The sequence below is a fragment of the Rhincodon typus genome, chromosome 6 (genome assembly GCF_021869965.1).
Source record: "Rhincodon typus isolate 14 chromosome 6, sRhiTyp1.1, whole genome shotgun sequence".
Taxonomy (NCBI): Eukaryota; Metazoa; Chordata; class Chondrichthyes; order Orectolobiformes; family Rhincodontidae; genus Rhincodon; species Rhincodon typus.
The window spans coordinates 26,916,536-26,931,160 of NC_063337.1; the positions used below are offsets into that span (position 1 = coordinate 26,916,536).

A 14,625-nucleotide genomic window follows, 5' to 3' on the forward strand; every position below is an offset into this window, starting at 1 on the left:
TCTGATATTTTCTTCAAGATGCTGCCAGACGTGCTGAGCTTTTCCAGCAATTCCTGTTTTTGTTCCTGATTTACAGCATCTGCAGTTCTTTTGGTTTATGTATCATGAAATTATGTGCACCTCAGTATGCGTATTCTAATTAAAAAACCCAAACATTTTGGAAGTAAATACCTTTGTAATTGCAGAAACAATGAAGGTTTAGATTTAACAAATCTTTGCTAAAACCTTAAATTTAAAACACTTATAGCCCCCATACAACGGGGAATCCAGTCCTTCAAAAAATAGTCATTGTCCTTCCACCATTTGCTAGGAATTTTAAAGCTCCTTGTGCCCCAGAGCAATGCTGGGTTTGCAGAGAGACAGAAAAGCCTCTTAAACCACACCTTGTTAGGGTGCAAATGTTAAGGAAACTACAAGCCAGCTTGTCAGTCTACCTTCAGGAGTGGGGAAACTATGGGAAGTAATTCTAAGGGACAGAATTAGTCTGCATTTGGAGAGGCAGCGATTAATCAAGAACAGCCAGCATAGTTTTGTTAAGGGAGATTATGTTTAACCAACTTGATTGATTTTTTGAAGAGGTGACCAGGTGTGTAGATGAAGGCAATGTATTTGATGTAGTCTACTTGGACATCACTGTGGCTTTTGATAATGTATCACATGGGAGACTGATACCGAAGGTAAAAGTCCATGGGTTCTGTGGAAAGTTAGTAAATTGGATCCAGAATTGGCTGAGTTGCAGGAAACAGAGGGTGATGGTCAAGGATTAGCTTTGTGACTGAAAACCTGTGTGCAGTGGGGTCCAAGGGAATCAGAGTTGGAGTCCTTGCTGTTTGTGGCACATATAAATGATTTAGAGTTGAATGTATGAGGGTTGATTAGTAAGTTTGCAGTTATACAGAAATAGGTGGGATGGTAAATAGTGAGGAGGATAACCTTAGATGACATGAGCACGTAAATGGGCAGGTCAGATTGGCTGATCAGTGGCAAGTGGAATTCAATCCAGATAAATGTGAAGTGATGCACTTTGGCTGGACAAACAAGGCTGAAAAAAAACCATGATGAATGGTAGGACTCCAGAAGGCACCAAGGATCAGAAGGACCTTGGAATACGTGCCCACTGGTCCCTTAAGATAGCGGGACAGTGAGATAAAGTGGTTAAGAAGGCATATCAATACTTACATTTATTACCGTGGAGTTTTAGAGCGGAAAGGACCTGTATAAAATGTTTGTTGGCCACAACTAGAGTATTGTGTGCATTTCTGAAGTCCACATCATAGGAGAGATGTGATCGCACTGGAGAAGGTGCAGAGGAGATTTACCAAAATGTTGCCAGAGCTGGAGAGTTTCAATTATGAAGAGAAATTGGATAGAATAGGATAAAATAAAGAATTGTGGATGCTGATGATCTGAAACAAAGAAATTGCTGGAGAAACTCGACAGGTCTGGCAGCATCCATCAAGAGAAAGAAGAATTAACATTTCGAGTCCAGTGACCCTTCTTCAGTTCTGAACTGGACTTGAAACAATAACTATTCTTTCTCTTCACAGATGCTGCCAGACCAGCTAAGTTTCTCTAGCAAATCCTGTTTTTGTTTTAGATAGACTGGACCATAGGAGACTGAGGAAGATCATGATTAAGATGTGTAAAATTATGGAGGGCATAGACAGAGTAGACAGGAAAAGACCTTTCCCCTTGGTGGAGGGAGTAATGGCCATGGGCTGAAGGGCCTGTTTCTGCGCTGTAGTTCTCTAAAACTCTATGAGTGTTTGCATAAAGATTAATCTATAAGTCTGAAAGGAAAAGTCAAGTTTGTAAAACAGGATAGGGATATTCATAAATTCAAGCAGCATGTCAGGAAAGGAAAAGGGCCTTGAAACTTGGCTTTGCAAAGATTGGATCATTTGGAATCAACAATCATTTTCTCTCGAACGTGCAATTCCACAGTGTGTGTGCCCTCTTCTGGTGCCAGATTACCTGCATGAAACACATTTAAATAAGGTCTTCAGGAAACCCTTGAGATTAATAAACTTTAGCAAGGCCTTTGACAAAGTACCATGTAGTAGACTGGTGAGTACGGTTAGATCACATGGGATCCAGGAAGAGCTAGCCAATTGGATACAAAATTGGCTTGACAGTAGGAGATAGAGGATGGTGATAGAGGGTTGTTTTACAGACTGGAGGCCTGTGACCGGTAGTGTGCCACAAGGATCAGTGCTAGGTCCATTGTTGTTCATCATTCATATAAATGATTTAGATGAGAATATGGGAGGCATGGTTAGTAAGTTTGTGGTTGACATGAGTACACGTGTACATATGGGATCTTAATCAACTGGGATGGGGGCCAAGGAATGGCAGATGGAGTTTTATTTACATAAATGTGAGGTGTTGCATCTTGTTAAGACAAATCAGGGCAGGGCTTACACAGTCAATGGTAGGGCCCTGGGGAGTGTTGTCCAACAGAGAGACCTAGCAGCGCAGGTACCTAATTCCTTAAAGTGGTGTCACAGGCAGGCAGGGTGGTGAAAAAGGCATTTGGCACACTTATCTTCATTAGTCAGAGTATTGAGTAGTGGTGCTGGAATGGCATGTTACCACTGTGCAATACATTGGTTAGGCCACATTTAGAGTATACAATTCTGATCACCCTGCTATAGGAAGGATGTTGTTGAACTGGAAAGGGTACAGAAAAGATCTGCAAGGATGCTACTGAAATTGGAAGGTTTGAGTTGTATGGATAGGCTGGGACTTTGTCCCTAGAGTGTAGGAGGCTTAGAGGTGACCTTATGTGTCCAACTGCAGGCAAATGGGACTGGTTTAAATTGTGAAAACTGAGTGGCATGGGTAAGTTGGGCTGAAGGGCTTGTTTTCATGCTGTAGACCTCTATGACTCTTATAGATGTTCATAAAATCATGAGGGACATAGATAAGGTGAATGGCCGAGGTCTACTCCCCAGGGTAGGGGAATCCAAAACCAGAGGTTTAAGGTGGAAAGGAAAAGATTCAAAAGGGATGCAAGGGGGCATCATTTTCACACAGACAGTGGTGTATATATGGAAAGACCAGCCAGAGAAAGTGGTAGATGTGGGTACAATTGCAACATTTAAAAGTAATTTGGAGAAATGCATGGAAAGGAAAGGTTTGGAGGGATATGGGCCAAATACAGACAAGTGGGACTAGTTCAGTTTGGGAAATTTGTCCATGCCTACCAAGTTTCCTAAACTGAACTGTGGTGGGGCTGAAGGGCCTCGTTCTGTGCTGTATGACTCTATCAGTTAAGTTTAAAAAACAGATAGAAGAGAGGAAAAATGTGACTGTTGCAAGATGTCATATGACACAAAGAGACAGAGTTGACTCAAGTTTCATTTTAGGAAGAGAACCATCCAAATGTTCAGTGTGTTTGTCAGGTTTCTTTCTGAGACAGAAGTGGGTCATTCAGAAAGAAAAGGCCTGTAACATCAAAGGTACAGTTCATCAATCTCCAAAGCAGTCAGGGTATAAGAATAGTGACTTAGAGATTAGTAAACAAAATGTTCCAGGAACAAAAGATTTTGAGATGTCAGATAGTAGCAGGCTGGTGAATGCATGAATTTTAGGAACACATGATAAAGAGTAAGTGTTAGTGGTTTGAGAGTCTCATAAAGAGATATTAACTAAAGAAGATAGCATTGAGTGAATGTAGATATTTACTAGAAAGAAACCAAGCACAGCTCTTCCCACTGAACAGGAATTTGTAAAATGGAAACAGGGCAAACTTTCACTGAAGTTGCTCTTACAGATTCAGGTGTTGAGTCTTTATTTTGGATTTGTAATGAAACAGGTTCAACTAATTCTTGTACAGTGTTGCTATTCTTTCTCCTTTCATGTCCAATAAATTGTAATATCATTTTGTTAAAAGTACATTGGCAACTTCCTGTGAGTCTGTTCAGTGACTGAATACCAGTAGCGGTCCCTAGGCATCAGGGGTGCTGGCTGGAGTCAAACTGGGCACATAGGAAGATGGTTGGGTGGTTGGAGATTAGTCATCTCAGCTCCAGGAAATCACTGCAGGAGATCTTCAGGAGACTTTTCTAATTCTTATAAAACTTATGTCAATGGCTTGGCCATTGCACATCCATAATTGCCCTTTAGAACTGTTCCAGTCCACATGTTGTAGGCACTGCCAGGGAGAGGTTCATGGATTCTGACCCAGCAAAGCTGAAGGAATAGCAATGTATTTCCATGTCAGGATGGTGAGTGGCTTAGAAGGGAAACGTGCAGATGGTGGTATTCCCATGGTTCAAGGAATGAAAAGTAGGCTTAGAATAGTTAGGTGGTTGTTTTTGACCAGTGCATACTTTGCCTGCCAAAAGGGCCTTTTCCAGTGCTTTAGACCTCTATGCAGAAATAGGCCCCTCACTGCCTTTTATTTGAAGACAATTAGGAATGGGCAATAAATGTTGGCCTAGCCCTTTACACCCCTATGCCATGAACAAATAAACTAAAACTGACAGGTAAAATATTATAGTACGTTGTAAGAAAAAAAAAATCCTGTTTTTGTTTTGATGTAATGCACCTAGTAAATTGTAATGGTAGTAGTACAAAGTCAGCAGCATAATACTCCTTAATTTTCTTCCTCCAGACACTCATTACTTCAGTTTTGCAGCACAGTAACGGCTAAGGTAACACATTTGCTTCTGAATAAATTCAAAGAAAACTACAAATTTGTTGTGTAAAATCACAAGGTAAAAAGAACTTGTGGAACAGACATTGAAATATTATAGACTTAAACATTAACCTGGTTAACATGTTACTTCCAGGAGTTAAATTTTTCCCCCCTTTTCATGAGATATGGGCATTGTTGCTAAGACCAGCATTATTCTTGATTGGTCCCAGAAGATGGTAAGCCAGAGCACGCCTGACACCTTCCAAAATGAGCTCTACTCCAAAACATTGTCATGGCAAGCAGTTATCAGAAGGGCAGACAAAAAAAAAAAAAAAATGCTTCAAGGAGTTCCTTAAAACCTCCCTGAGGAAATGTAAATATCATCCCCAACCCAAATCTTCAGCCTGATACTGTGCAAGTTGTACAAGCAGCATCCACAAAGCTGCCCATCATCTTTCGCATCTACAACAAGCCAAGCTCAAAACAGCAGAATGGTGTGCAAAAATGCAAGCATAATCACCCATTCAGGAATATCATGGTAAATTTAGTCACAGTAATGCTATTAAAACAGTGGAAAAGTTTTCCCCCCAAGATTCACATGGAATTCAATTTTGCTCAGACTCCTTGATACCACACTTTGTCCTTTTAAATCAAAACAGCATTTAAACAGTCACTCTCACTCTCCAAAGCCAGAGGTTGAGGGAAAAAAAAACAACCGTTCAGCTGTTATGCACATCTGAAGCAGGTGACTTTAACTCAGGCCTCCTGGCTTAGAGGTAAGCACACAACCCATTTCAGTGTAAAAGATCTGTTGGTGCAGTGATAATTGCTAAGTGCCACTTAGATAGTGGCAGAAGATTAATGCTAGGTGTGTAGTTTATTCTAGAGCATAATAGTATCAAAGCCTATAGCATGCTGCACAAAGCAAATGCAGAGTATTTTCTTACTGCAGTGGATTGAACGGGCTGAAGAGGTGCCTTTGATCAGGTGGCTTCAAGGCTAATATTGATCACTCGGTCATACAGCATGGAAGCAAACTTTTCAGTCTATGCCAACGATAATCCTAAACTAATCCCACATGCCTGCAATTAGTCCATATTCTCCAAAACATTTCTATTCATGTGTCTTTTACATATTACCCATATCCATCACTTAATATGGAAGTTCAGTCTAGAAAAGAAAGAAGGAACTAACAGAAACACAGGGTCTTTAAAATTCTCTACTCTCACCCAAGAGATACAGCCTAGTCTCAATAACCCATCCCTGGGAACGGAGAAAGATACCTATAGTGCACCTTATCCATATTGGTCGTGGTTTTATAGACCTCTCCAGATATTTTCACCCTTTGACCACCTATGCAGGGCAGGGCAGGGTGGGAAGGGAGAAAAGAAAGTGGAGGAAGTGGAGTCCTAGCCTCTCCTTACAACTCAAGCTCAATATATAGTTATGGCTGAACATCCTTGCAAATACATCAGCAGATTTTGCTTCTAATATTCTAAGCTTTCCTCATTATCTAATGATCATTCCACAATAGATGTACTTTCCCTGCAAATAAAATGAGATTTTTTTCCCCCCTGCCACCCCCAATTCCTTGGAGCTTTAGCATTCAATGATTTTTAAACCATAAAATAAAAGTTACATTTTGTAATAGTCAGGGAAGCACAAAAAAGTTAGCGGAAACATTTCTTTCCCAACCCCCAAGAAAAATTACACTAAATTATGCTGTCATGGCAATGCAATCAACTTTACTGTCTGGAGGACATGGACCAACAAATTTCAATTAAAAATAGAAGAAGAATTTATAATCATTAAGCCAGGGAAACAGTAAAATGGCAAGGGGTGAAGAATTCTGTGTAAAGGGGAATTCCCTTAATGTTTCTAGCCCATTTGGGATAGATCACAGCTGGATGTAGTTATGTGGAGTGATTTAAGGAAATAGGAGCTCCTAAGTGGGAGGACATTTGGAATTTGTATAAATATCTAGTTTGTGATCAGTTAGTTCTATTTCAAAGACATGCACACAAGATAGAATGCTTAAAAACCAAAAAAAAAAGAGACAAAGCTGTCTACTTAGGTGGTCAAACCTGTAGTGGAGAGTTTGCGCTAGTTAGCTTAAAAGCATTCATTAAACTCTGAAGAGGGCAGGTGGAGGACAGCCTGGAGCAGGCTACATCATGAAGCCAAATGGATCTTAGTCTGGTTTCACTGACCTGTTTGTGCATTTGTACTGAGAAGTTAGTTCTTTGGAACTGGAAGTGATTCCAAACACTTAGGTAGGCCCAGGGACTGCTGATGGTAGCTGAGCTGTGGATTTTTAAAAAAAAAAAAAATTCTCCAAACGCCAGCACTTAATGTCAATTGATATTCCAGTCAAGGTACTCTTTTGGACAAGGCAATTAATGGCTGTTAAAAAGTTAAGACTATTTCACAGAAAAAACCAAGGCATTATCACTAGCATCTGACTTCTATCAACCCCTCGTCACTCAACACCAAGTTAGATTGCTAGTGTAAACTTCAAGGTATTTGGAATCAGTGTCAAAAACATGGCAGCCAGAGACTACATATAAAAAGTAATCCCTTTGTTGTTGTGTTCTTTGGAGGTAGCCTGCAGTTGTGAAAAGGTGCTAACAGAATGGCATAGCTTTTGTTATGAATGGTCTTTCATTTAAGAATTTCTTGAATGGCCCAAAGCTAGTGAACTAGTTTGATATCTAGTACTTGCATTAAATTGCATCCCAAGTACAAATCTGATCAAAGCCACTAAAAATAGCTCAAAATCACAATAAGTGGCAGAAATAAGTTCTTTGGCTGGTGTTGTGGCATGTTACATTGTTATGCAAGTCTTGAACACCACATGCCATTCCTCCAGTCACTCCCTGAAGCTCAAACCTTGACTACATTTCATATGGAGGCCTCACTAGTTCGTGATACATCCAACTTGTCATTTAATGTTTTTTGGAGCAGAAGAAATTGATGCAATGTCCAGCTTAAAAACAAAAACACTTTATTGGTTGTACAAATGCAAAGTACTCAAACACTCCAGCATAATGTCAGTGATAAATGCAAATAGCATTTAAAATGGTTCCTGAATCAGTACATGGCATTTGAGCCGTCACTACCTGAGCTTACAAAGTTAATTTTTGAATTCCTTATAAATAAAGTCTAAAATTTAATACTGTAGCTTAAAATTGCACCTTAAAAAGTTAAAACAGGGTCACAGTCCAACTGCAGTCAGCCATGGAGTTGGTTAGCAGCAGTCCTTCAAGTGTTTGTGACCAGTTCAGTCCTTCATAGTGTTAGTGCTGTACTTTTAATATGATGTGTTCAATTTTCATCCTTGAATGGCACTTGAAATCAGCACATGCAGAGGCAAGGTTGCTGGAGGCTCAATGAGAGAAATTCTCAGATACCTAGGAGAAGCATTTTTATTTTAAAAAAATATTTCCAAAAGACAGCTTATATAGATTTTTTAAATCAGAAGCCCACTTACTTGGAGCTCCTGTATTTTTCCTTAATGGCTTGTTGTGGTTGCAGTTTGGCTTGGAGAAAGGTCTTGTGCATATCATGCAGGCAAGGTACAATATCCACCAATGAGTATCCGCTAAATGTAGCGAGAGACTGAGGCTGTCAAAACAGAGTTGCTATTTTACAAATTATGGTTTAAAGTGTTAAATTGTATCTAGAATTGACTTGGTTGATTAATTTTTTTTTTTAATAATAAAAATGTTAACTATGTAGAGCAAATAAGCATAGCTGATCAGTGATCTTTACAGCACAGAAACAGACTCTTTGGTCCAACTCATCCATGCTGACCAGATGGGACTAGTTAGTCCCATATCCCACTAAGCCTTTCCTATTCATATACCCATCTGAATAGGTATAATATTGTACCAGCCTCTAAATTTAGGAGTTAGAGGCATATTGTTATTAGGTTTCCAGAGAAGGGCAAACTCGAGGAGGATGGTCGACAGGCCAATGTCAAAAAGAAGGTCTTACTACCCTCAACTGTCATAATGGAATGCTGTTTGAAATACAAGCTGTGAAAAAAAAGGGACTTAGAAGTTTGTTTTTCAAGGATGTGGTTATTCTTCTACTCCCAAAATAGTAAAATGCTTTGATAGTATCTACAGGGTTGACACGTCCAGAAATGAAAAACAAACAAGTATGATTAGATAAACTGCTATCCATAGCAAAAACTGAATGCGAAGTTTTACACCTTAAAACGATAGAATGGGCAGGGGAGGGGGGGTGGTGGTGGTTGTTGTAAGAAGGAAGAAAAATGGCCAAATCAGTAAGGCTATCTTCTTGAGCACTCCTTGTTCTTCAGCCTGCTGCTAATGACTTGGACACCAATTGCTGTTAGACAGTTAAAATGTGAAGACATGTCAGTGTACTGAGTAGCCTCAAGCATTATTTTTTAATAGCAGGACTGGAGGATTTAATATTAACTTCAGGTTAAAGAATCAATGTGCACCAAAGTCCTTCATGGACTTTGGGCACAGGACATCACTTAAGAGACATGTGGGTAATGGAGTAGAAATTGGAGTTAGTTATGACATTAAACCATCCTATCTTCTTTCCACTTCAAGGAATTATATGTGGTGGGGGGGGGGGGGGGGGGAAAAAGAGGAGTGGTGAGGCTGCTGTGGTTTGTACACTTGGTGATACCATATTTGCTAATTTACATTCATCTTAGCCTGTTGTGTTTCCATTGATTTTTAAACATGGCATTACTAGCACAAAATGCTTACCCAAAATGCATTGTTGATTGTGTAGTTTGCCAAGCAATATGCAGCTGCTGCCATTAGTGAGGGTGCATACTTCAGACATACATCAGCTTCTAATAGACTCAGCTCAGCTATGTACTGAGGATAGGAGAAAGAGATGCCAATTAACACAAAAGAGTTCTTTAACTGAGGTCCACGCAACTGTTAGTAACAAGCTTTCAGTCTTGCTTGCAGCATACTTGTTCTATGCTAACCTTTGACCTTACATTCAAGAGGGGAAAAAGTTACACTTGAAGGAATTACAAATTTCTGATCATGCAAAATTATGTCAATGTGATCAACCCATACCACCACATGGACACCTAATTCAATGCCACAGAACTGGAAAAAAACTATTCTGGTTAGCCTCGCACAAGCCAATCTGATCTTTGAAGTGAGCCTCACTTCAGCTTTTGTCAATACATTTTTTTTATTAATAGCTAGCACTTCCTTCAAAGTTTTCCAATGCTACCACAAGGCATGGATGCTTACCCTACTAAGCTGCATGCTATATAGAACAAAATTAGCCTCCAAAGTTTTAGTTGAACATTTTTTACTGCCATTCTACAGTTGCATAATGGAGATTTGTGATGATACCATATTCTGATTTCAGATTATCTGACAAACTCTTGATATAGCACAAAAAAAAATAAAAAACAGCAATACAGACTTTAATTGGGTCTTTGCAATCACTCGATTCTCAATGCCACGAGTGGAGAATATTGAATCCAAATCTAGAGATCTTCAATGCAGAATGATGTTCATTTAAAAATTAGGTGGTGGTCTTTAAAAAGTTAGGACAGGACACAAGCCAACCACATTAGTTTGTGGGTTGGTGGGGAGGATCAAATCATGGGCTTCTAAAAAGAAAGTGGTTTCTTTTAATGTGACAGATCATCTCACTGAGAAGTCAGACTCATTTTCACCTCTCTTCCAGAGACAGAAAGCTGACAAGGACTTGTACATTTGAAGATATGGTGTGGTCAGCCTCAAGTCTAACGTTGACTTAGACATGACAAGCTCAGTTTATCATTACGAATCCTTTTACTGGCCTAGTTTGAGTCACAGACAACTTTAGTTCATAATTATGTAATTGCATCATGCCCACGTCTCAGAGATAGTAAGAACTGCTGATGCTGGAGTCAGAGATAACACTGTGGAGCTGGAGGAACACAGTAGGCCAGGCCGCAGGAAAGCTGACGTTTTCGTTTGGGACCCTTCAGAAAGGGGGAAGGGTGCTCTGAAATAAAGATAGATAGAAGGGGTGGGGTTAGGGAAGGCAAGTGGAATGGGGATAGGTGAGTGCAGGTAGGGAGTGGTGGGATTGGTCAGTGGAGGTGGGGAAGACAGACAGATTAAAGGAGGCAGGAGTGAGTGGGGCTGGCAACTGGGATGCCCATGTTGCATTTGGACTGGGACAATAAAGTTTGACAACATTCTAAGTTTCCACAAATTCAAGTGGAACACACTAGTACCACATCAGTTATAAACATAGATGTTCAAATACTAGGTATTCAAAAGTAAAAGTAAAAGTAGTGTTTAGAAGTTATTGCCAAATGCAACTTGCAACTCAAAGCCAGCACACCTGTCTACCATGACATCAAAAACCATGCAATTATTAGGGCTCATGTCCAAAACCATCTTAGTTTGGACCAGCAAGACAAGTACCCCTTTTGTTGTTTCAAATAGCACTGGAAAAGTAAAAGGTCTTTAAAAGGGCTCTCTTGCAGAGACCTTTAGTGAAGCAGTCCATTTGCTACATTATGGAGAGAAAGACAAGCTCAAGGTGTTGCTGGGCTATTATTGGTGATTAGTATGGGGCCTGTGTTGGTTCATTAATACCATTTGACCACTATGCTCAAAAGTTAGTCATTACTTTTTCTGTCAATAGCCAATGCTTCAAGACCAGTCAGGAGATCTCTGGTGTCAGGTGAGACTCACTCTAGGCTTCTAACCTTAAGGCAGGACACCATCACTGCACCAAGGAGACCCCAATTTGTGATTTACACCCAGATGAAAAGACAGGTTGTAAAGTGGTTAGGATGGTACATGGGATACTTTTATCCAATACTCTGAATAGTGGGCAAGAACAAGGAGGTCATGATGGAGCTGCATAAAAAGGTATTACTTCAGCCACAGCTGTGGTGCTGTATGCAGTTCCGGTTGCCACACTAAAAAGGTGTGATGTGACTGCAGTAGAGGGAACAAAAGGAGGATGTTGCCTGGACTGGAGCAATTCGACCAAGGAGATTGAAAAAGTTGAAGCCCTTGGGTGGTGGTGGAGGGGAGAATTGGGGATGGAGAAAGGAGTTCTGCAATGTAAAGTCTGAACAGCAGGGACCAGAGAATCTTTGTACTTAGATCAACAAGACCAAAAAACTCTTAACCAAAAAGAGTGCCGAGTTGTGGACATCTGCCTTAGCGACAGCGATACAGACAGAACCATCAAAACATTTAAACGTGGTATCAGGGGTTCATCAACGCTATGGAGTGCAAAGCTAAGGGCCAAGAGCTGGAAAATGTTGTTATGTTATTAGATTAGATGGCTGTTAAAATGACAGCTATGAACGGCATCCGAGGAGGTGCCAGGACCTGGACACTGACTTACCCAAATGAATTGCCTCTTGTTGAGAATCTTCCAAATCTCGGAATTTCCGAGTCGAACTCCAACCTGTAGAAACCCGGGAGTTAGACTGGAATTTTACCTAGGAAAAAAGATACATACCATCGCTAGACTTCCCATTTGTCCATCGATCCCTTCCTCCTTCAAAAACTGCGTTAGGAACTGGTTAACTGTTGGAACAGTCATGTCAAAGCTCAACACCTTGAGTAGGAGATGCTCCATGCGCAAGAGTTGTTTTTTTGTGTAGGTGTCATCTGTTATGTAGACAAACTCATCTATTTCGGGGGGATAGATTTCTTCGTATTTCCTAGGGGAAGTGTACAAATTGATCGTTCAAGATTAAGTTTTTTTTTATTGCCGAGATTACGCAATCTGGGCAATCCTCCAGTCACGATTGTTTTAAGTTTGCGCTAAGAGACAGCAACTTCACGACAGGAGTTCAAAAAAGAAAGACTTACGATGCTATCAGCATAGCTGCTGTGCCCACCAGTTGCAGCTTTCCCCTCAGGACTGACATACACGACAGGAATCTGTCCAGGTAATTTATTGCTAAGTACAACGTCTCAGTTTGTAGGTTGTACTCCTCACCAACTTCAACCAGCCAATCCACGAGAATTGAGCGCATACTGTGCGTTATATCTGGCTGCTTCTTCATGTACCCAAATTTCGGTCTGCATTTCTCCTGAAAAAAAATAAACATTTCTTTCAACGATTAACGCCAAGTTTGGGGGCGGGGCGGAAGAGAAAAACGAATTGCTAAAGTGACAAGTCCTGGTGCAGAAAAAAAAACGTCATCCCGCAGTGAGTGAGCTGGGAGCCTACAAGTCTAAGTCTGTTCTGAAAACTAGACAAAACACTTTAGTGCTACTAGATTATTTCCTGTAGTCCAACTGCAGCGGAGTTGGAGGCCTGGAGATTAATAAGTGAGTGAAACAAAAAGCAGTTTCATAAACGACACAGACACACTTTCTCATAGTTAATCTTGTTTATAAGTAGATTCCGCAGTAGGCGGGTTTTAAATGCCCAAGTGGAAAAAACACCCAGGACAGCTAGCACTATGACCAAACCCAGCGGAGAACCAAGAAGGACATACAGTCAGCCGAAATGTTATTTCGGTAAAACATTAAAGTTCATGCTGCCGAGACTCACTTCGGCCTCTCGGAGGTACCGATAAATGTCTTCTGCATATCCTTCCACGGCGAGGTAATCTACGTGTAGATGCGAATCTTCATGTGAACGCTGCGAGCGCATTGATGAATCTACTAGCATAGGCGAGACTATACAGACGACATAAAACATTGAACAGCCAATGAAGGTTTGGGAACAGAATGCTTAGAACACGTGTACAAGTAGAACTAAGACTATGTACTCGAATGGTAAAGTTTTGAACCCAATCGTGTTAGTAGCGAAAATAAAACGGATGCAGTAACGTAATCATCTACATTTTAGAAGGCAACACGATAAGAGATTCAGAGCTCAAATCGAGCGATAACAAATTCTAGGTCGCGTCTCGCAATTACCTTCACTCAGATCCAAGAACAGACAATAGTCGTCTACTGGTTTGGAGATATTGCCAACTTCTCCAAGTTTAGATTCCAGTTCAGAGGTCACGTTACATTCAGAGACTTCGACTTCATCTTGGACTTCATCCTCCATATAAATGTTGAAGTTCGGGTTGGACACAAAAGTAGCCGGACATTCCGGGAGAGTGCTGCAGCCCTTCGCCGAAGTGAACCCATCGTCAGTCCCCACTGCAACTGTGCCGCAAGCTTTCGCGGAAACCTAATGAAACACGTTAGAAAGGGGAAAGGGAAATTCAAGGTCAGATAGTTTGCAAACTTCCCGAAATAGCCCAAGAGCTCCAGCGACGGGAGTTGGGCTCTAAACGATAGATTTAGATAGCAGAGCTCCGAATATCGTTGGGGGAAAAAAATCCCCAGGAATAGCGGATTTACTGAATACACAGGTTACCTGAGAAAGTAAACGCCTCTGCTGGTCATTCTCATTTAGCACCCCTAAAACAGTCCTTTGCTTTTGGCTAACTGGGCCCATCTGCGGGACAAGATGTTGATTTTCTTGATTAGCATTGCGCTTGACAGCAGCAGAATTACTCCTGTACATGGTGGCTACATACATAAATTAAACAGCACCAAAAAAAAGTAGCTCGCACAATTTTCCCCGTTCAGCTCCAAGCAATAGCTTCTCAGATCACACTTATAAGTGTGTAAGAGCTTGCCTGAAGCCAGCCTATATAGCGGAGTGACTCTAATTAGTCTCCGGGCGAGAAGCAGCTCCCTCCGCTCCCATCGTGTAGCAAATTACTTTCAAGCAGCCCGCGTCTATTAAATCCCACCAATCACCTTCCGTTATTGGCGCACGTGAGCTTCGGGTCCCCGGTGCCATGGTAACGCAGCACGCTCCCGTCTGCCACCTGACTTCCGTATGTGTTCTGCGGCTGCGTGTTACCGGGGCGACAAAGAAGTAGCATCTTTGGGAAAGAATCGAGCGCTCGACATTCTGTCCCCCGCAGGATGCGGCTCGAAAACCGGGGAGACTTTCTCCGAGGGGTTTTGTTTTTCAAAATATAAGATCCG

General features: G+C 41.1%; 1 protein-coding gene across 3 annotated transcripts; it reads right to left on the reverse strand.

Moving 5' to 3' along the window:
- Positions 1-7,685: 7,685 nt before the first annotated feature.
- Positions 7,686-14,325, reverse strand: ccna1 (cyclin A1). 3 transcript variants are annotated; one of them, XM_048598111.1, is made up of 10 exons: positions 14,166-14,325; positions 14,003-14,083; positions 13,552-13,813; positions 13,181-13,308; positions 12,490-12,713; positions 12,149-12,338; positions 12,017-12,079; positions 9,394-9,507; positions 8,133-8,266; positions 7,686-8,052 (listed from the first exon to the last, which is right to left on the reverse strand). In XM_048598111.1, exons 2-10 carry the CDS (start codon positions 14,081-14,083, stop codon positions 7,974-7,976), a joined length of 1,275 nt encoding a protein of 424 aa, XP_048454068.1. In that variant the 5' UTR covers positions 14,166-14,325; the 3' UTR covers positions 7,686-7,973. The 3 variants fall into 3 exon arrangements, with proteins under 3 accessions (XP_048454068.1, XP_048454067.1, XP_020379365.2); XM_048598110.1 differs by having other exon boundaries at positions 14,003-14,325; XM_020523776.2 differs by lacking the exon at positions 12,017-12,079 and having other exon boundaries at positions 12,134-12,338; positions 14,003-14,325.
- Positions 14,326-14,625: the final 300 nt, after the last annotated feature.